This window comes from Notamacropus eugenii, chromosome 1 (assembly GCF_028372415.1).
Source record: "Notamacropus eugenii isolate mMacEug1 chromosome 1, mMacEug1.pri_v2, whole genome shotgun sequence".
Classification (NCBI taxonomy): domain Eukaryota; kingdom Metazoa; phylum Chordata; class Mammalia; order Diprotodontia; family Macropodidae; genus Notamacropus; species Notamacropus eugenii.
The window spans coordinates 12,756,460-12,780,043 of record NC_092872.1 but is presented as its reverse complement, the minus strand read 5'-3'; the positions used below and the strand labels follow the sequence as shown (position 1 = coordinate 12,780,043).

The following is a 23,584-nucleotide window of genomic DNA, read 5'->3' as shown; positions in this document are numbered from 1 at the left end:
CATTTGGCCATCATCCAGCTTGCTTACCTTTTCCAGCTTCAGTTATGCTTTTTGTCTTTTTGTTTTTGTTTTTATATTATTTTTGTTTACAGATACATCCCCCGTATTTAAGAGCTTGCCCTATGCCAAAGATTTAAAAAAAACCAAACTTCATCAAACCCAATCAGAACATCTTATGTGTGTGCAATGTTTTGCAACTATATTTCTCCACCTGACAAATGAAAGGAGTAACCTTGTGATTTTTTGCATGTGCTTTTAAAATGTGACATACTTTATACACTTGTACAGGATTATAAGCACGAAGAGTAATGTCTGATGAAGAGTTCTCTAACTATTCACTATAGTTCTGTTCTTAGTATTGGCCAAATACCTTTTAACAAGTATTTATTGAATTAAAAGAATTACCAATTTGTTTAACAAATTTAGGGAAACATTACTGTTGATATGATATCATTTAGGATTATGATTTCCAGAATGAGAAATATTTATTGAAAACTATGTCCAAAATCATATTATGAGGTAAGTAGCAAAAAACAGTAATACTTATGGGAACTAGCTGGGACTATTGAAATAACACCCTGTTGTTATTTCAGTTTAAATTGTTAAGGAATATTGTTTTACGTCTTCAGAAGAAAGGGGAACGATAAATATAAAGAGGAATAGAATATTTAGGTAAAATAAATTCTATTCTCTTTTGTATTTGAGTCACCTAAGAGTAGTTACAATAGTTTTGTATGTATAACAACATACAACCATAACATTTCTTGTTGCTAAAATATTAAAGACTGGGTAGCATCATAGTCAGTTATTTACTTTCCATATAATAATCTTGGTGACTTATAGGCATTTTGGTCAGATTCCTGCATAGGGAGACCTCTACCTTTTTATTGTGCTAACAAGATTGCTTTTTTCTCCCTCTTTCAGTTGGATTTTTTTGTTAGCAATTTGCCACTAGATGGAGATTATGGTTAATAATGTGTGTTAAAGTGCTGTACACTCTTCTAACTTTGTTGATCTAGCTTTTATTGCTAGATTTTAAGATTCATTTGAGTGACTGTTAAGCTGATTATGGAACAGTCTTGTATTTAGATACTTTGGGAAAAGTTTTCTTTCTACTGACACATTTCTTATTCTGTATTTACGAAAACTATTGAGAGAGAATATTGATATGAACTGAATGAAGGAAAGAAAAAAAAGCCCAGAGAGGCCAATCTGAAAAAAGTGTATTTCAGAAATTATCCACTTAAATATGTAATTATAGTCAGTCCGTAAAATAATCATGTTTTTCCATGTTTCTCTGAATTCCTCATGGATATCACTTGATTCTAATACATATCAGATTTAGCCATAAGGTAACATTGGTATTCTTTCTAAATTATTGACTATTATCTTTTCCTTTGTGGCCCAAGGAGGTCATAAAATCAGATTAGCAGTAGTTGTATGTAATTAGTTCTTTTGCTTGCTGGCACTTTGATAAAAGAAATCAATGAAAATTCTCTTTGTGTATGGGTATCTTTTTTTCCCCTTAGGGCTGCTACCAGTGTAGTAAAGAGAAACTGAAAATGGGCAGAGGAGGGAATAGGCACTGCAAAGATGAGTTTGAACAGAAAGACATTTGCTAACACTTCTAAAATTCAATGTTAGCTGTTCCCTCGGAACCTTTCTTTTTTCTTTTATAAGTTTATATTTCATTATTCTTTCATTTCATTTTGTTTGTTTTTTTAGTTCATATTAGTGCTCTTTCCTAGTAGTTTCTGTGAGTACAAAGTAAGAAGTGTGTCAATAGGTAGAAAACCTTCAATGAAGAACACCTAAATACAAAACTGTCCAAATGAGCTCAAACACACAATCACTCAAAAGAATCTTGTAATCTGCCAAAGCTTTATTCTAACTTAATGGGAAATCAGTAAAAGTTAGAAGGGTATGTAGTATTTTAACACATAACACAATCCATCACCTCCATCTAGTGGCAAACAATTAATTACAAAAAAACTTCTTGAAAGAAAAAAAGTAATTTTGTTAGCAAAATAACAAAGTAGAGGTCTCCATGTAATTACAGATGATAAAATCATAACACTGCACTAAAACATAATGAAGGCTATTAACAGTTATTTTCTACATTAATTTAAAATTTTAATTTTTCTTTTTCTTTCTTTATTTCAGAAGACTGGTTGAGACCTGTGATGAAAAAAGACAAACAGGTGCTAGTGCACTGGGGATTTTACCCAGACAGGTAATGTAAATTAAGGGCCCTATGCTCCTTTTAAAAATGGTGATTCTGATTTTGCATATGTTATATAGGTGATATTCCTACTCTCTGTCTTAAATTCCCTGGTAGCAAAGAAAAATAAGCAAAACTAATTAAAGTAGTGACCTCATGTGACAGTGTATATGGTATTCCACATGTATAGTTCCCCTTTCCCTCCCCAACTTTTCTACTGAAAGGACTTCTTCATTTCTTCTCTGTGGCCAAGATTGGTTATTAGTTATTGATACTGAGTTTCATTTTAGTGTTCTCATTTACATTATTGTAACATCTATTTGTCTACTGGTTCTCTTTACCTCTGCATCAGTTTATGCAAGTTTTTCCATGATTCTTGGAATTCCTCATAATTTCTTTTTTTATGGTTTAGTAAGGCTGTGTGATTTTCATATACCACCCTTCATTTAGCCTTCTCTAATCAATGTGCATCCATTTTTCAGTTTCTTGATACTATATAGTATACAGTTAGCAATGCAAAATAGGATTATTTTAAACATGTAGAACCTTTCTTTCCCAGGTTTCCTTTAGGCATAGGTTAAGTAATGGGATCTCTCTGAATGTGAATAATGTGTACACTCTGCTCTAGTAGTTCCCTTAGTTTGTTGTGAAGAGGGAGATGTGTTTCATTATTGATTCCATGACCATCTGTGGTATTTCCATTGTCATGGTATATTTTCTTTTTAGTGATTTTTGTCATTGATATTTGTATAGCTGTTGTTACTTACTGGTTCTGGTGCCTCGCATGCAGCAGGAATTTAATAAGTGCTTGTTGATTGTTTATTTCACTGTGTGGGTTCATAAAAATCTTAGAATATTTCTCATTTGTCATTTTTTACACCACATTAATGATCCATTATATTTTATAGCACATTTAATTTGACTGTTCCCTAATTAATTGGTGGCCCACTTTTCAGTTCTTCGATACACCAAAAATTGCCACTCTGAATATTGTGTTGTATATTATATCTTTGTTTCTGTCTTTGACTTCTTTGAAGTATATGATTTATAGTTGGATCTCTAGGTCAGAAGGTAACAGCACATTAGTCGTTTGCATAATTGTAATTTCTTTAAACTATCTTTTGTTTTCATAGCTTCTACACTGACCATTTTATCTCTTCTCCCCCCCATCCAAAACAAATGTCACTTATAAGAAAGAAATATGAAAAAATATGCAGAACTAAACCAAGCTATCAGAAATCTGGTGCTAGATTTAGTGTTGTTTCTTTCCATCTCTTCCTGGTGGTCAGGCTTGATCATAATTTTACAGGATAGTTCTGATTTTGTTTTGCTTTAGACTTCAGTGGTTATACTTTGATGGTTCTGCTTCATTTTGTATCACTTCATATGTCTTTATTTGTTCATACTTCCCTATATTTGTCAATATTCATTGTTTCAGTATCTTAATTACATTATGTACCGCATTTTGTTTAGCTACTCCTCAAGTGACTTTTTCCTTTTTCCTCAAAAAGCAGTGTATGTACTGCTCTGAATATTTTGGTTAAAACTTAAATTGTAGAAATTGGTTTGCTTTCGTCTTGTATAGATGACATTGTTAGAGGACAATATGGAAATAGTCTTGGATTATGAAATAAGATTTCTTTGTTCATGCCTGACTTTACCACCAGCTCTATGACTTTAGGCAAGTTACTTAATTTGTCGGAGTCTCAATGTCCTTATCTGTAATATGAACAGTTGAACTAGAAGATCTTTAAGATTTCCAACTCTATAATTTTATGTGATCTGAGTCTTTGTCTCTTGATAGTAACTCTTGTTTTATAGTTTTCATTTAGCTTAATGAACTCCTACATTATGATTCCCAGATATGAATATTTCAGTCATATGTGCCCTGAAATAGGTACTCTTTCTTCTCATTATGTAATATTATGCCGTTTTTAGACCTATCTTCCCCCTTCTCCCCACATACCTCATTTTTCCTCCTCAAAAAATGAAAGAGGTATAGTTTTCCCTTCTACAATACACTACAGTTATTTTTTAAAGCTTAGACTGTTTAAAGGTGAAAAGATTGTCTTTATGCATTTGCCTTCTCTTACCCAATATTTATCTGGTAAACTTGCTGTTATGAGGAGTTAAGTTAAAATCTGTGTCTTAGAATTAAGAACTTGAAAAAAAAAAAAAGGAACTTTTTGCATCTCTGACCTGTAGCATAATTGATATCTGCAAATAGGTAGCATTTCTTTTTCTTAGGCAGATAGTGTGAGATACTATCTTCTATAAGCTCTTCAAATGATAGGATTTTACATCTGAAATGTGACTGGTGTCTTTTTTACTGCTGTCGACTTTAGTTGCCATATTTCACTTTAAGAGTTGATATATCAACAGTTTTGTGTATCCAAAGCTTTCATACTAAACCAAAATTTATATGGGTATTGACTGATTGATTGCTGGTACCAGTTCAGCCAAGTGCTGGCTCTCTACAAATAGCACTTGTACTGATTTTCTAATAAAATTCTTTAATTTTAAAAAAATGAAAAGGCTTGGTTTAAGAAGAAATTATAACCTTTTTAGTTGTGTGAAAGATAATTATAGTCTTTTTTGAAAAAAAGTTATTCTCTGACTCCAGAGTTTTGATATGTATTTGAATTGGCAGCCTTATCTAAAGTTTCAGATTTTAGTATATTATCAGGAGCTATGTGGAAAGAAACCTAAAAATACAGAGGAAATGTAAAATATAATTTTAGGTTGAGAGAGTTGTCACAGTTGAGGGGATTAAGAATGCTTCTTGTTAAATGTATTACTTGAATAGAGTGTGGAGAGAAAAAGGAGATTCTGTGAGGTCTGGACAGTGACTTTCCAGGCCTGAGGAGAGCAACTGCACAAGTCTGGAGATAGAAGAGACTGAGAAGGCCATTCTGGCTGAACCATAGATTATGAGAAGGGAAGTAATGTGTATATTAAAGGTGCTGTGAATGTTGATCGAGACCAGTGGCAAAATGTTTTAGAAGCTAAAGAGAGGAGCTTATACAGTATCTGATCTTGTTGGCAATCATTGGAGTTTGTTGAGTAGGGGATAGACCTGGTTAATCATGCACTTTCAGGAGAACTGATTGGAGAGGGGAGAGGGAGGCAGGGAAAACTATTAGGAAGCTATTACAGTAGTTTTTAACTATTGCATGTCTATATATAAAAAGATAGTACTTATAATATTAATTACTGTTACTAGTAATATTACTGTTATAGTAGTCCAGGTGAGAAATGATGACAGCCTAAATTAAGGTGATGGTTGTGTGAGTAGAGAAGATGGAATGAATTCACGATGTTTTGTAGATATACTTTGTCAATTGATTGAACGTATGATTTGAAGGATAGTGGAGATTCAAGGATAATTTTGAAATTAAGAACTAGTCAGGGGTGGGAAACCTGCAGCCTTGAGGCCTCCCATGGCCTCCCGTGGCCCCCTGTGGCCCGCTTCGGTCAGTTAGTGCAGCCCTTGGCTGAATCCAAACGCAACAAATCCCCTTAATAAAACTCAGACTCAGTCTGCCTCTTGCTGAATCCTTTCCCCCGTTCTGATGAGTTAAGTTTCTTCTTGGCCACATTCCCGACCATCTCACTTTTCTTTTTAAAATTTATTTGTTTTTAACATCCATTAAAAAAAAAATGAAGTTGTGAAGTTGTGCCCTCTTCCTGCCGCCCCCCCCCTTGAGAAGGTAAACAATGTGGTATCAGTTATATATGGGAAGTCTTGCAAAACATTTTTCCATATTAGCAGTGTTGCACAATATAAAGATAAAAAACAGAAGTGAAAACAGACTGCGTCAGTCTGTACTCTTGGTTTGTCCGACGTCTGTCTGCAGGTGGATTGTTTTTTCTTTCAGTTTTTCTTTGTGGGTCCTTTGGGATTCTCTTGGATTATTGCCTTGATCAGAGCACACTGATTGTTATCGCAGTGTTGCAGTTACTTTGTATAGTGTTCTCCTGGTTCTGCTCATTTGCATCAGTTCCTATTGGTATTCCCAGGTTTCTCCAAACCGTTCTGCTTCTCATTTCTTACTAGCACAGTAGTATTTCATTAGAAGCATACATCACATTCGTATAACCATAACTTGTTCAGCTATTCCTCGATTGATGAGCATGCCCTCATTTTCCAATTCTTTGCCACCACAAAAAAAAGTCTCATTTTTCTCTGAGCCCATTTTTCTATGCCTTTTGAAATGCTAATTCATTTTTCAACAGACTGATCCAAACTTGTCCAACATTCTTTCTACGTCTTTGTTTTACCTTTAATCAGATTTCCTCTTAACAATATTATATCCCTCTCTGTTTGGAGGCCACTGTTATTCTTCCTGATGTATCAGTTCAGAGATGTTAACATATGTGTTATTCATTCAATCTACCTTTTCCTATCATTATTGGAATTCGATCTTCTCAGAATCTTCAGGTCACTCCCATCTTTAAGTGACTGAAGTATTTGTCTCGTGATGTGTCCCTCTTCCTCATTTTTGCCATTATCTTTGAGGGCTAAGTATTTCATGCATTGATGACCTCTTCTACATCTGGTCACACAGTTCCCCTGTTTCCCACTGACTCCCTTTTTTACCTTATGTCATAGACTCCACTGTCTCATTGAATTGTACCACTTTCAGTATCTTAAATTCTGAAATTCTTGAGTCAGGCAATAACTTCCCATTCTTCCACTTCTACTGTTTTCTACAAACTAAATTTACTCTTTACCTGTAGTTTGACCCTTGAGTCCTTTACCTAACTCTTCTCCATTTCAAGTAAAGACTTTTCACAAATAGAGCACATCTCTGTAGCTGGTTATTTTGGGCTTACCAGTGAATGATGTACCAGTCATTGCTGCATAAGTTTGTTTTGGGGAGCCAGTAATGTTTTTATTCAAATCTGCAAACATGTTCCTTATTATTTGTTGAAACATGGAATCCTACTTTTTTTTCCCAGAAATTTCTAGATATTCTGTAATATCTTACTTGGCACATCGCCTTATGTGCTGTGTAGCTCTTGTTATGAAAGTTCATAGAATATTTTCACTTTTCCTTTTTCCTCCTACATATTTTCTTTCCTTGCTGACCTTTTGTTATTGACTTCATTTTTCTCATCACAAAATCTTTACTTTCTTGCTTCCTTTTTTGATATCTTCCATTCTTTCTAGTTATTTATCTCTAAGCATGGGGAAGCATTCCTAAATCCTTTCATCTTTTTAATCTGGGAAATCACCTTTCATTTTAAAAATTATGTAATAGTGATATCTTTAAGGTGTCCTAATAAACCCCATCCTTTGTGTTTGCTCCTGAATAGTATATATTTTGCCAAAGAAAACTGCTCCATGGTCGTATTTTTTAAGTAAGCCTATTTCCTCGGACTTATTTGCCCAGATATGAAGAATTCAGCAATCAATACTAATCTCTTTTTCTCCAGAGTAAAGTTGGGAAATACAGTTCATTTCCTTTACTTTTCTGTGAATTCGGTAGTTTTTCTTAGTTGATACTTGTTAAATGCTTCCTCCTTGGGAAGGAACCATTTGGTCTTAAAGTTAAGTGTCTAGAGAGCAACATTATATATGTGAATGGGTTAGAATGTCAAGTCATTTTTACTCAGAAATGGTCTTGGAAATTTTGGCAAAAAGCCAAATTATTTTTTTTTCCTTCTGCATTTAAATCTTTAAAAAAGATTCCACTAATAGCATTGAACACATCTGATCTAATAAGATTATGTTGGTGCTACAATTTTTCTGGTGGTATGATTTTCCATTTCATTAAGGATGTTGTTACTTTTTAAATGGATGGACCAATGGAATAATATTTTTCTCTTTAATTTTCCTTTAGCTACGATACTTGGGTCCATGCTAGTGATGTCGATGCTGAAATTGAAGATCCTCCCATTCCAGAAAAACCATGGAAAGTGAGTGGGTCTCATACTAATAAAATATTCTGAAGTGTTGCTTAAATGTTCCTTTGGGAAGTTTAAAAATGAATGGGCCTTTTATGCTCTCTATCTCTTCTGTCAAAGTTACAGCTTTACTTCATTGTATTTTTGGTTTGATGAATTTCTAGAGAGGTTCTGAAAACTCAAGAATCAAGTTAATTTATTCCTTGAGGCAAAGAGACAGAACTTAGTATCTGGATTTCACTTGCGGTATGAAGCCTTTTCAAAGTACAGCTAATTCATTTACCTCTTCCTTTCTTTTCTTACAAATTTTGTTTCTTCACTCTTGTAATGGATTGCTTCTACAATCTATATTAAAGCGTATCCATAGCTTTTCATCTTGTACACTTCTCTTGTTCATTACTTTTCATGAATCTTCCATAATTTCACTTTGCTAGAAGCATTCTTGATTTTTAACGTATAATACATGCTAGTGGAATAGCAGTTGGGTTATCTTTCCTTTAGATTTCATTTATGAGACAATCCATATCTTGTCTGGTCATGCAGGTTCTTGATGATGGTTTTTACACAACCTCTTGAATATCATTATTAGTTTGGTGTAGCCTCCTTACATCTGTAATGCATCTTTCTATTCCCCTTTTGATTATCTATAATTTTTTTCTTCTGAAATTCTGTTTTTTCAGTGCACTGCAATCCTGTAGCATCATTGGGAAAATAATGGTATTACAGAAGACTTGGATAGTACTACAAACATTAGTAGGGAACGTTGGCATTTTCATATCAGAACTAAATCAGTCCCACTGAAAACAACATGGAAAATAAAAAGGAAGGGTACTATTGGAAAAGTAAGATTTGACTCAATGCTGCTAACTTTTGAATGGAAAAATCAACATATACAGATTTCTCAATATCCTTCTGTAAGGTTAAAGAAATTAGAAATTGATCATGTCCTAGAAGTTAAAAGATTCATAAGCAGACATAAAAAGACATCTTTTACAGATCACAATGCAATAATATTGATAATTAATAAAGGATATATTGGAAATGAGACTAATGAAATCTTATATAACGAATACACCAAAGAATATATGATGTTCAAGAAAATAATAATGAATCAGAATACCAAGTCTGATGGAATGCCTCTAATGCAAACCTGAGGAAAATTTACAACTCTGAGAACTTACATGAACAAAATAGAAAAAGACAAGATCATTGAACTGAACATGCAGAGGAGACTAGAAAATTAAAAGAATTTATGACCCTTAAATATGTACCAGAGAACAAATCGTGAAAAATGGAGGTAGATATTTTCTCTGGCTGTCACCCATGCTGGAATACCTTATCTCCATCTACTGGCTTCCCTTAAGTTCCCCACTAAAATCCCATCTTCTGTAGGAACTAATCTTACTCATTCTGTTTTGTAGTACTCTGTTACTCCATTTCATTTATACATCATAATTTTTAACCCATTTCCTAACTGATAGGCATCAGCTTTCATTGTAGTCCATTGCTACCAGCCGCATGATAACGCTGCTTTAGATATTTCAACGTATGTAAAGCTTCTTCCTTAGTCATTGACCTTCTTGAGTTAAATGCCTCACAATAGAATCTGTGAGTCAAAGGATGTAGACATATTAGTTCTTTTATTTGAATAATTCCAAGCTACTTTTTAGAATGGTTTTACACAACTTCTCTAGTAATCCATTAATGTGCCTGACTATAACTCCTTTAAAATTGATTGTTCTCTCCCTTTTTCATTGTTACTATTTTGTTGGATTTGTAATATGAAGCATCATTGTTTTTAGTGATATGGTATATCCTTTCATATGGTTGTCATAGTTTTACAATTATTTTGAGAACTATTTCTATATTTTGACCATTTATCTTTTGGGGAAAGGCTTTTATATGTGTGTTTTATATATGTGTTAGTTGTCTTATATATCTGATCTGATCTGATACCCTTTTAAGAGTTATTTGACATAGGGGTTTCTTTTCCTTGTCTACAATTTTCCTCCTTATGCTGACTGAATTAATTTAGTTTATTTAAAAGCCTTTTTATATTATGTGCGTTTATCTATAATCTATTCTCTTTTAGACCTGGAATTTCTTAGAGACTTTCCTATGCAACCTTATCAGCCTTGTTAGATGCTTTTTTAAGGAATCTCATTGATTGCCTGTAGTATGGCCAAGATTTTCATCTTTAGGTTTGTTTCTCTCAAGTACACTTCATTTTAGATTTAGACTCTTAGATCTTGCATATCATCTCCTTGAACTTTTAAAAGTCTGTTTTCTTTATGTCTAGATTATCTGATTCTCCTCAGCATTCTCTCTTGTCAGCTATATCAGGCTCTAAAATAAGTGGTGACTTTGTCTTACAGTTCTCTGGTTTCCATTTTACACAAGCTCTTTCCTTGTTAGGCCCTGAATTAGGTCTAGAATAGCAATTTCGTTGCTTTTTCTCTTTTCTGGAAGAATTACTTGCTAATTATCATTAGTAAATTAGATGAAGGATTTCTCATATGCTCTGAATTTGTTGGAAAATATCTCCAACATGTAACAGGTAGTTAATTTCCTCCAGCAAAACCATATCTTGCCTCTGTGCCATTTTTCTTGTCTGTATCAGTGACTTGTCACCAATTTTTTATGTGGTTTGACTGTGGTACTTAATGATAGGCATTTTATCTTTTTCTTGTGTTCTTTTGCATTAAGGTGAGCAAAACTATTTATACAGTAATAGCAATATTGTAAAGATATCTTTGAAAGATTTAATAACTAATTATGAGGACTCAGGATGAAATGTGCTATCTACCTCCAGTAGCTGATGGACACAGGTAACAGATTGAAGCATATTTTCTTCTTTTATTTTTTCCCTTTCTCTTTTTTGGATATAGCTAATGGAGGAATTTATTGTGCATGACTATGTATATTTGTAATGAGTTTTGTTTTTCTTGCCTTCTCACTGGGTTAGAAGGTGAAAGGCAGAGAATTCACAATTGAAAGCAAAATTAAATTGAATTAAAAAATTAAAAACAGCATAAAATAAAAAAGCACTCCCCATATGTTGAGTGGAAAGAAAAAATTCCTATGTAGCTCTTGTTCTTTTTTTGTCATTGATTTTCACACTGGATTACATTTTCTTAACATGTGTTGCCACTTTGCCACCCTCTCTATAGTCTGTTGTATATTTTGTACAAGGGATTAGAATTTCAAGTGTATTGTGTTACTTATAGTTCATTGCTAAATACACATCTGATATATTGGTTTTTTACCTCATTTTCAGTGATTTTTATGTCAATTATTATTTATCTCCAGTGTTGTAACTCCCTCTTTCATTTGTACCTGATGTTCTCTGTTTCCCAGATTTACAGTTTTTCCTGAACATTTTTCTCTTAATAAACCCTGATAGTAAAAACTTTCTTTTGGTACTTAAAAGGGAAAGGACTTTTTCGAGTTATCTGACTTAAAAGTCATATCTACTTCACAGCAAAACTAGGACTCACCTCCAGGCCTCTTGATTCCCAGTCTTCCTAGCTTTTACCACAGTGTGCTGAATTATTCACTCAAGAGGTCTCTGCCTATGTTACATTTTCTAATGCAGTACAAAAATAAGCTGGAACTATTTGTGCAGATGCCAACTGTGGGATTTATTTTTTTAGGTCCATGCAAAATGGATTTTAGACACTGATATTTTCAATGAATGGATGAATGAAGAAGATTATGAGGTGGATGAGAACAAGAAACCAGTTAGTTTTCGTCAGCGTATCTCAACAAAAAATGAAGAGGTACCTTCCAAGGGTTCCTTGCTTTCTTTTATTCTTGATATTTAGGATAACCTGTATAATGTGGCCTTATCTTTGATAAATCTATTTGTTGATGTTTACATTTTTAAGTCAGATGTGTTGGTACATTTGGTATAATATAATTCAAATGTTCTATTACTCAGAAAATCCTTGTGTGAAAAAGTTGGCATACTGACAGTATTATGTAGGTAAAAATAGACCAGGTCTAGCACTCTTGAGGGTGATCTTAGTGTTGTAGAATCTTCCCTGGTAAATTTTTCACGTTTAATAATAGCTGTCCTGTAATTAACATCCTATTCACGAATCTTAATATTCCATTTTGGATAAAGTTGTCATGTAAGCAACTAATAATATATCCATTTCTTAAAGAACCTGATGACTGAAAATGTGAGATTGTGGGAAAACAGGACTGAATTAATGACATAAATTTATGCTAAAATGCCTGTTTCATATATCCATTTCATGCTCCATGAATGAATGTTCGCTTTTATGGTTTTTGAAAATCCTTTGGACATTTCTAATCCAGAAGCATGCTATTATCTTAACAGGTGGTGAATACTATCCATTATTTTTTTCCACCTTTCTAGTCTTCCATGAAAACTTTGCTAAACTCTGTTTTTTAAAAAACTCAAGTTGTATTTAGTATTTCTTCAATTTCCTTTAAGTTCTGTTATTCAGTGTTTGACTCTGTTCCCACATTCTCTGATTCCTTAGCCTGTTTGAGTAATCCTGTAACTTTAACTTTGTAGATCTTTTTTCCTTTCAAATATTTTGTGTTTCCAAGTATGTCTTCATTATCATCAGTGGTATTTGGGTGACCATAGCGTATGAAAATGAAGTTATAATTGTAGTTCTAGGATCTATGCAGATCCATTCCGAGTAGCAGAAGTGCAGGTGTAAATAGGCCTTCTCTCCCTTGAATCCATCACCCCTTCCCCTCAATGCTGCTACTGTTGATTGAAATTTTTTCTTTTTATCCTTTTTAGCCAGTCCGTAGTCCTGAGAGAAGAGATAGGAAAGCAGCAGCAAGTACAAGAAAGAGAAAACATTCACCTTCTCCTCCTCCTCCTCCTCCTGCTGAATCAAGGAAAAAGACTGGAAAGAAAGGGTAAGAATTGGTAGACAGGTAAAATCACATTACAGGAAATTCCAAAAGGTTGTCAAACGTCTTCAACTTTTTTAGAATTTTTGCTAGCAAGTATTGAAATCAGTTGGTATTTGGGGCTTGGAAATTCTTTGGTGTATACATGTAAACAGTTTGGAAAAAAATATCTAAAAGTAGCCATACATTTGTAACTGAGTTGATACAAATAGAATAGGGCCACTTGTGACTCATTACAGTAGATCCTATCCTTTGAAGAAAGCTGGTGATTGCAGACTCCGTCCTTTGTTCTGTTATTTAAAAGTGTTCATTAATGCAGAATGTTTATCATATGCTTTATCTTTCCAACGATTTTTTTTTGTTTAACCTCAGCAAGAACAGGATACTTGACAAATGTGGTTCCTTTTGAAAAAGGCTAATAATGACTAAGTGATCCAGACCTTATTTTCACTTTTATGTTTGGTCATTCACCTATGCAGGCTTTCCTCTGTAACCATAGTATCTTGTTAATGTCCCCAGAACAGCCCCAGAGGGCTTTGCGTTCATCATACTTTTTAGATAGAATTCATAATTTCATAGCTGGAAAAGATTCCCTGAGAATGATGTAGTCTAACTCCTCATTTGACAGCTGAAGGAGACAGAGCTCCTGAGATAAATGAGTTGTCCAGGGTCACCTAGCTAGCTTGTGGCAGAGAGAAATCCAGAATCCAGGTCTGCTGATGTATATTCCAGTACTCTTGCTAACCCACCACCCTGTTTTTCATAGGCACTGGTCAAATCCTGCCTTCTTCATGAGGCCTTCCTTGACCGCCACAGCCCAAGGTGATCTTCCTGTTCCTTGACCTTCATATCATGTATTTTCTGTCCCACTCATTTGGCATTTATCATTTTGATGTGACTGAAGGACTTTAAATTAGAAATATCTGAACAACTACATCATGAAATACCAGGTGCCCTATCCCTAAGAATATTTATTGAGCAATCAGAATTGGCATCTGCTATCAGAGTATAATACTAAATGTTTCTACTGTGCAGTTTTTATTGCTTGTAATGATATGTATAAGTAGAAAAATGTAGTAAGCCAATTTTTATTTTACTCCTTTGAAAAAGAATTTTTTTCGTACATCATATTCATTTCCAAGTATATCTCCCTTTGCCCTGCCTAGCAAGTCATCTCTTCTAACATTTCTAAAAAAGAAGAAAAATTGCTATTTATCAAAATGTTCCAGTGTTCATACTGTGCTGACAGTGTATACAACATTCCACATCCATAGTGCCTCCGTGTTTCAGTGAAGGGGGAGAAAGATCAAATTATCTTTAGGAACAGTCTTTTTACATATGTATTGGTGTGTCAGTGTGGATTCAGGTCAGAGAAGATAATAGCATTCGTTTTATAATATTGTTATAGACCTTTTTTAGGTACATTATCTGGAAATCCAGACACTTGCACCAGTAACGTCTTGGATGTTCTTCTCTAGGTTTGCTGCTTGATGGACTGATCATTAAGGATATTTTTGTATGAATCATTGATATTTATTAATTGTTAGATATAGCACTAAAAGCCATTCAGTGTAATGAGAAATGTATTTAGTCGTGTTTGCATCTAATCTGTTTTAGACAAGCTAGTCTTTATGGGAAGAGGCGAGGTCAGAAAGAAGACGATGAGCAGGAAGACCTCACTAAGGATATGGAAGACCCGACACCTGTGCCCAACGTTGAGGAAGTGGTGCTTCCTAAAAATGGTACTTATTCCTTTAACTCCAGTTTATATGTTATTTATACTATATATGTTGAAAGTAAAAGGATAGCAAAGAATTTACTATGATTATTCTCAAGTAAATTGAAGCAGTAATTTAATGTAATCAAAGATACCAAGAAAAATAGACTTACTCACTATTTGTTTTCCACAGTGTCAGGCACAGTATTTTGGGCCTGGACTTACAACGATAAAGAAAGGAACAGTCATTGTCCTTGAGAAGTCTTAATATTTTTGGGCAAGGCAACATTTTTGTGTATTTGAGTAGATAAAAGGTAATTTATTATTGTAATGTTCGCTTTTGTCTTACAGTGAACCCAAAGAAAGACAGTGAAAATACACCAGTTAAAGGAGGAACGGTAGCAGACCTAGGTAAATACACACAGGGGGAGACAGCTTACATGCTTGTTTACAGTATGTTCTATAATCTGTCTGCAATGTATTGTAACATGCCCTTTTGGTACATAGGCACGTAGGTGGTGCAGGACATAGAATGCTGGGCCTGGAGTCAGTAATATCTGAGTTCAAATCCTGCCTCAGATGCTTACTAGCTGTGTGACCCTAGGCAAGTCATTTAACCTCTTCCCAGCTTCTGATTCTTCAGCTGTTAAATAGGAATAGCAGCAGTTCCTACCTCACAGGGTTGTTGTGAGGATCAGAAGAGAATATCTAAAAAAGTGCTGTGCAAATTTTAAAGTACCATGGAAATGGTAGCTCCATGTTTGACTTCAGAGTCAACTAAAGTGTCTGCTGTAGCTCAAAGGATTGACTTGATCTGTTTAATGGCTTTTGATAAATATAATAATTAAAACCCAGTGTTAATGATCAATTTTGAGAAATATAAAATCTAATTCTAGAGTTGTTTGTAATAACAGACTTGCCATTTTAGTGAATCACAGGCTTGAATGTATTTCAGCCCTGAGTGCTCATTTCTTTCAAGGAGGGACAAAGCTTTGTGGAAACCTGAATCGCACTAGTTTGTGAAGTAGCGTCTTGATCCTCCCAACGACATTTTATAAGGAAGCTTCTGTTTTGGTTTCATTCTTCAGGTGTAATTTTGCAACATTGAACAAGTGAACACAAGACAGTCCCCATTTTTATAGATACCTAGTATGCCTTTTCCTCTCAGATTTTTCATATATGCAATGGTTTCCATTAGGATTGGGTTCTCCATTAAGATCTAAATCAACTATTTATGGATAATGTGATGGGCCTCGTTCCTTTGGTTTATTTATAGTAGCTTAAGCTAACATTTCAGTGAAAAGTAGTAAACCTCATATAAAAGATGCTTTCTTTACCAGATACTTTGTTTCCTTGGAGAGATTTCCTGGTTGGATGAATTAGGAAAAAATAGGTATTAATTAGCAAACGTATGCATTAATGACAAACACATTAATTTTTTCATGCTTTTTTTCTTTCCCTCTCCCTTTCCTGTCTTCCTCTTTCCCTCCCTCCCTTTCTGTCTCTCTCCTTCCCCCCCTTTCCCTGCCCTCATTTACTTATCTCCCTCTTTCCCCTTTCCTTCCCCATCTTGAATTTGTTTCTTCCCAGTAAAAATACTTAGAAATGTTTACTTTTTTTGATGGTTGGTATCTGTGAATGGTTTTAGCAGTGTATCAGGAAATCATTTACCTTTCCATATTTCACTAACATCTCAGGAAGGTGTAACAGAAAAAATTCATTAGTTGTAATGATATAATTCATGAAATACTGTTTATTTTTATTAGTTTATTCTGTAGCCTACAATATTCTTTTTTTCTGTGAAAAGTTTTTATTTATTTTTTCCAATTATATGTAGAAACATTTTGTAACATCTATTTTTTTGAATTTTGAGTTCCAAATTCCCTCCTTCTCTTGCTCTCCTCTCTTTGAGAAGGGAAACAATTTGATACAGATTATAAATGTTCAGTTATGCAAAACATTTTTTCAGATTAGCCATATTGTGGGGTCGAAAATACAATACCCCCCCCCCCCCCTCCACAAAGAAAAATAATGTTTAAAAAAAGTACACTTGGATTCATTTCTTTCTCAGGAGGTAAACAGCATTTTTCATAATAAGTCCTTCAGAATTTTTTTGCTTCATGTTGCTGAAAATAGCTAAATCATTCACAAATCATCATACAGTATTGTTATTACTGTGTACAGTGTTCTTCTGATCCTACTCACTTCACTCTGCTTAGGGTCATGTAAATTGCCCAGGTTTTTCTGAAGGCGTCCTGCTTCTTATTTCTCATCGCACACCAGTATTCCATCACAGTCATATACCACATCTTGTTCAGCCATTCACCAATTGTTGGGACTGCCCTCAATTTCCAATTCTTTGCCACCACAAAAAGAGCTGATGTAAATATCTTTGTGTACATATAGGTCTTTTTCCCTTTTTTTTAAACCCCTTTGGGATAATAGTAGTATTATTGCTTGGGAAGAGGGTATGCTTAGGCCTACAATATTACTGAAACTGTTAATTTTCTCAGTTTCTCAGTTGGAACCCAAGGACTTTCTAAGTAAACTATCTTATCATCAGCAGATATGAATATTTTTGTATTCCTTGCCAATTCTGTGCCCATCGTTTCTTTCTTTGCTATGACAATAACTACATTACTGTTCTCTATTTTATTATTATCGTTTTTTTATAACTATATCAAATAATAGTGTGTTAGATAAGCAGATATCCTTGCTTTATTCTTGTTTCTTTTCCTAACTGGGAAAACATCTAGTCTATCTCAATTTTTTTTTTTTAAGTTTTAGGTAGATATTTCTAATATTACTTTAATATTCCATTGGGTCCAATATTTTATAGAAGCTTCTTTAGAATTTTTATTTTTATGTTAAATCAGTTTGCCCTTGCTACTTTCATTTTATTTGGGCAAAGTTTTTGTTGTGTTTCTGGCAGAACTATTTCTATGTTTTCCTTAAATTACTTAAATACTTTGAAGGTATAGAAATCTAGAATTTGGGTCTTGTTTATCCTGTCCATAGAAGCCCTTATTAGCTCTTTTACTGAGACTTTGTTCATCATGGTGTTTGATGTGAATTCTTTCATCTCTTTTTCTATTTCAACAAGGATCCAAAATTTCATTGAGCTTTACTAAAACCTAGAAGATGGCAATATTGAACAAGTTTCTTCATGTACTACTATTAGCAACCTTTAGCTGAGGCACCAGTTGAACCAGTAATTGAGTATAAGTTACCTTTTGTTCAACTATTTTAATGATCTCTGCCTTCTGTTTTTGCTTATTTCTGCTGAAGTTTGATTTCTTTCTGAAGTTTGATTAATTGGATTCATGTGGATATTAAAATTTTTTTTCTTCATCACACATTAAGTAAAAAATCATTATTAAAATCATATCCATTTAAGTGTACTTGTAAATTAAAACTTAGAAGAGAGTCAGACTGCATTCTTAATATTTCATTGACTACATGATTTGGTCTTGCAGATGAGCAGGATGAAGAAACAGTGACAACAGGAGGAAAGGTAATTAACTTTTTTTTTGCTAAAACATTGAAGTCAAAAAGTATTCTTCCTGTGCATTAAGAAGGCCTTTCACAGTTTATTTTACCCCTGTTCTCTTCTTGAAGAGGCCTTCTGTTTTTGGTGAGGCTATGAAGTTCTTTACTTCACTGTATGAAAAAGGTCCCAAATTGAAGTTTTTATATTGCTTCACTATTCCAAGAAACAGTGTATTAAAAATTAGACTTTTAGCACAGATGTTATAGTAGAAATTTGACAGATATGTACTGAATGTCATTTTGCTTTGAATTTTAATGAACTCTAAACGTCCTTTGTCATAATACTGTTTTCTCCAATACTCTTTACGCTGGGGTTTTTAACTTTTTTTGTTTCATAGACACTTTGGCAGTCTGCTAAAACCTTTTAAACCCTTCTTAGGATAATACTTCTCACTTACATTCATAAGTAATTGAAATGTTAAATTTCAGTTGACAGTTAGTGATAATAAAGATGTAACTTCCTTTCCATCCATGTTCATGGACTCCCTGAAATCTTTTCATAAAAAAAATTAGGGTTTTGTGGATGCCAGGTTACAAAACTCTGCTCTACCCATTTATTTTTCATAGAGAATAAGGTTTATTTTTATTCTGAACAGTACAAGTTCTGTTTAAATATCAATTCCATGAACAAAATAGAAAATGTTACTTTTATAAAAAAGTTTCAATACTTTTTTCTTTTTAAAAGAAAGGCTATACTCTTCATCTGAATTTCTGTTTTTTTGCTTTTTGCCTTGGATTGTCTTCCTTCTTCTACTGTTCAGTTTACAGATTAATACGACAAAAGAAAATACAGTGACTATTAGAGTTTATGAATTCAGAGTTCTGGAATTTTCAACGTAGTAAAATGAGGCAAATAAATTGAAAGTTTGTTTTCAATGAATGAAGAAAAGTTGGCCCCCTCTAAATTGCTTTCTCATTTATTAGTCTAACAGGAACTATTCGGGAATTATACTTAAAAATCAAAATGAATACTGATAGCTTATCTACTGCCAACAAGTGGGTAGAGTTCTAGCTCTAGAGTCAGGAAGATGTGAGTTCAGATATAGCCTCCATAGCTTACTAGCCATGTCAAGGTGGGCAAGTCAATCCCAGCTCTCACAGATTCCTTATGTTTAAAATGGGGATAATAATAGCACCTCATTCCTCATGTTGTTGTGAAGATCAAGTGAGATAATTGTAAAGGACTTTGTATAGTTCTGCTACATTGTAAGCAGGTGTAAATCTTGGGTGTTATATTATTATTAATTGAACATCACATTTAGTTACTGATTTTAGAAAATTAAAAATTTTGTTGTTGGTATATCTTCTAGGATGATTCATTCACAGGAAGACAAATGAACCAGATGACCATATAGTAATTTTAAGAATCAAGTAAAATTTCCACCTCTTAACTGTAAATTAATAAACCTAGTTTATGAATCAGATTACTTTTTGAAAGTACTGTATTTCTCTTTGCAGGTTAAATATTTTTATTATGAATGTGATTGACTAAAACTGTGTATAAATCTCAATCATCATTTTTCTCTTCTTAATCAGTGATATTTGAGAGTAAAACCTAACCTATTCAACCTCCACCTTGACCCATATATCAGCATCCTTTGAGACATCTGTTTAAATGTAAATTTCAATTTTATTGATATCTTTTAGTTTTATAACACAGTTGTTTCGTGTCTACCTGCCTGCGGTCACGCTCTTCCCCACCCACACCCTCCCAGACCTTGCAAACTTTTTTTGCAACAGTTAGGAAAAACTAACCAGAACAGCGAACATATGTGATGGCAAACCTAGTAGTCTACCCCTTTTCTCCCTCATCTCTCCGAGGTAAAGAGAGGTGAATTTCTTTATCTTTTCTCTTGGAATGGCTTTCTTCCTTTATTAGAGACTGATGGCATTCTAAGGAATGAAGTGTTCATCACAAATAAGCAGTTAGCAAGAATAGAGAGGAATAATGAACTGGCAACAGTTTACAAAATTAGAAACATGAGCAAACTCAAAATAAGCACAGAAAAAAAATCTTGAATATTGAAGAAATATGTAAAATGGCATGCAAAAGACTAGAAATATGAGCTGTTTCTTTAAATGAAACTTTAAACCCAATCAAAATAAAGGGAAAACTTAAGTACCAAAATTAAAAATGGATATGGTGAGTTGATAGTAATTGAAAACTAGATTGTCAGGACCTATTTTTCATTACTTCTAATAGTTAATCCTAGCAAGGATAAATTAGAACTATGGATTGCATCAGTATTCGTTAATGATGCCAATGTTTTAAAATTGCTAGCAAAAAGTTTAGAGCAATATATCCCAAAATTATTCACTATGACCAAGTCATATGTATACTAGAGTTAAAAGGATCTTTTAACAGCAGGAAAATAGCATGATTACTCTCGGTTTTTTTTTATTTGTTTGTTTTTAGGAAAAATGCTTGATGGTAGCAAAAATAAGTCTTTGACCATTAATGATGTATGCCTAAAAGAGTAAGCCTAATAAGTTTTTTCTAAACTTTTTGGGCCTCTTATCCAAATCCAAAATTTGTTCACCTGGTATAAATTTTGGTATTTCCTCATAAATAACAAAGGACAGCAAAGTTGGCTCCCTTTCCCACTGTTATTTGGCATAATTCTAGAATATCTAGTCACTGTGAGGGCAAAGAGAAAAAAAATCAGCAAAGCAGGAACCAAGTTATTTTTTCATCTGGAGATAATATGGTTCCAGTAGGTCCTAATAGAGGTGATTAATGATTGTAGTAAAGTAGAATAATATAGAGTAAACTTATGAGTCTTAGTAGTATTTCTTTGTAGCACTAGAAGTCCAAGAGTACGTGATAGAAAAATCCCATTAAAATTGATTGTAAAATAGCTGGTAGTCAGGCTACCAAAACACACATAAGATTTATTAAATATAATTATGTAACATGACTAAAACAAAGGAAAGAGTATTATTTATTGCACATGGTTGGATTATGGCGGTATAAATAATGAAACTGATAAAACTCTCTATATTTATTGATTTGTTACCTTGCCAGTAAAACCAGTAAGGCTTTACTTTGCAGAACTAAACAAAATTATATCAGTTTATTTGGAGGAAAAAGTTGTGGAAACTCAAGGGAAATAACAACATGCTTTCTGAGCCTAAACCATATATGGTTTTCAGCATAACAATAATGTGACAATTATCAAATGTCATTAGGAACAGACTGCATGATTTACTCTGTTAATACTAAATTTTTGTTAATATAATTCTTTCCATGGCAACATGGTTTTCTTGAAAAAAAACCTTTAGTGTTTATCCTTATCCATGAATTGGTCATTTAAATTAACTATTTACTATAATACTGGACCATTTTCCATAACCTTTCTTTTGAGATTATTAGTTTAAGTAGCAAGTGTTGCTAAGTGGATTTTTCAGTACAAATCTTGTTCTAATAGGAGAATATGAATTTGTTCATTTATTTTGTTAAAGACTTCTAATTTTATCTAAGCTGGTGACCTAAGACTAAATAAATTTAGATAACTAAAATTTTCCCTTATTTGTCTATGCTAAAGTATGGCGGAAATTCCATTGTCAGATTTGTTTTTTGCTATAGATTTAAAACCTCTTTATATACCTACTTACATACTATATCTATTAATCTTGACTTTTCCTTTTAACTAGGAAGATGAGGATCCCAGCAAAGGTGATCAGAGTCGATCGATTGACCCAGGCGAAGATAATGTAACAGAGCAGACAAATCATATTATCATTCCGAGCTATGCATCGTGGTTTGATTATAACTGGTAAGTAACTCAGTTCTCTGGTGGAAGTACATTCTTTTTAAGACTTTAATGGCATACATGACACATAGGTGGTCCTTAATACGTGCTAGTTTTCTTTATTTTTATCACATTTTGTACTGTAGCCCTATATGAGCATTAGCTGACAGACTGAATTGTGGGAATGTGATAATTTAACAGTAACGCTTACCTTTGAAAATTGTGATATTTCCTAATTTCGTTTAAAAATAGATTTTCTTACTTCCCTTTGTCTTTGTAAAGTCATTTCAACACTTTTCTTCCCTTTACATTGATTCCTTCACTTCTAGTAGTGACCACACTTGACATGTTCTGCATTTTGTAGTTACCTAACTTTATTTATTGAAAACATTAGTTATAGTATGTTTTGTTACCTCTTTTCCCATTTTGTTGGGTTTTTTCACTTATAATTCAGCTTCCTATTGATGATCTTTTTATTTACATTACGTAGATGTGTATTTTAAAATTTCTGTTGACTTTACTCTATATCTTTACTCTATATAAAAGTTTTTTAATTCCTCATTTATAATTTCTCACTGGATATAACTTTCCTCTGTACTCGTATACCATGATTTGTTCAATCATTTTCTATTGATGGGTACTTTTATCCCCCAGTTCTTCTTTCTAGTTTGTTATGCACAGTAGTTGAACATTTCATAATTCTACCAAAAACACATTAGTGTATCTTACTACCCATAATGATCCATGGTTGGTTGTTCTCATATTTTGCCATTGTTGCTACTTACCTGCTATGAGGCAAAGCTTCAAAGTTGTTTTAATTCTTTTTAATATTCTTTACCATTTATAAGTTTTTTGAAAATGTTTCATATTTAAGTACTACATGGCGTTGGATAATGGTGCCATGTTTTTGTCAATTTGGTATATGTTAGACCTACATTTAGTGCTTCCAATTCTACTGATTAATTTACAGTTCTTCATTGGTTTTATTTCTGTAAAAGCTATTGACCTTTTTGCAGCCATCATTATCTATTTTCATTCATGATTTCTCTTATGTAATTAATAATTTACCGCAGCTATAGTTGTGAAAGTCATTTGATTACATTCTTGTTAAAAATTTTTTTTATAATTACAAAGTACATGAAATATCTGCGATTTAGTCTATCATGACATACTGCAAGATGTCATGCCTAAATTAGTTTACAAGTATCCTTCCATATTCTGATTGCTACAGGCATGCAGTATAAAACTAGACAGAATTCATTGGTAAGAACAAAAGGTCTAGAATCAAAAATTCCAATGAAGACGTTAGCGTTAGTAGTTATGTGACTGCATTAGAAAATTATTGTCATCAGACTCTTTGATACTAGATAAAAACCCAGAAAACCAGATTGGTCAAATGGATTGGATAGGCAAGAAAAAACAGGGAATGTAAATAGTAATAATTTTTTTTTTAATAAACCCAATAATATATTGTGGGAAAGAACCTTCTTTCTGATAAGTGGTGTTAGGAAAAGAGGACAAGGTTGGGAGAAACCG

At 33.3% G+C, this 23,584-nt stretch overlaps 1 protein-coding gene across 2 annotated transcripts in view; it reads left to right on the top strand.

The window, feature by feature from the left end:
- SMARCC1 (SWI/SNF related BAF chromatin remodeling complex subunit C1) overlaps positions 1-23,584 on the top strand; it is a 173,024-nt gene that overhangs the window by 52,300 nt on the left and 97,140 nt on the right. For both annotated transcript variants that reach the window (XM_072653841.1, XM_072653833.1), the window contains exons 7-14: positions 2,164-2,233; positions 8,068-8,143; positions 11,785-11,910; positions 12,915-13,036; positions 14,648-14,772; positions 15,099-15,158; positions 18,224-18,261; positions 21,951-22,072. In XM_072653841.1, coding sequence (XP_072509942.1) covers positions 2,164-2,233; positions 8,068-8,143; positions 11,785-11,910; positions 12,915-13,036; positions 14,648-14,772; positions 15,099-15,158; positions 18,224-18,261; positions 21,951-22,072 — 739 coding nt within the window. The remainder of the gene's footprint in view (positions 1-2,163; positions 2,234-8,067; positions 8,144-11,784; positions 11,911-12,914; positions 13,037-14,647; positions 14,773-15,098; positions 15,159-18,223; positions 18,262-21,950; positions 22,073-23,584) is intronic.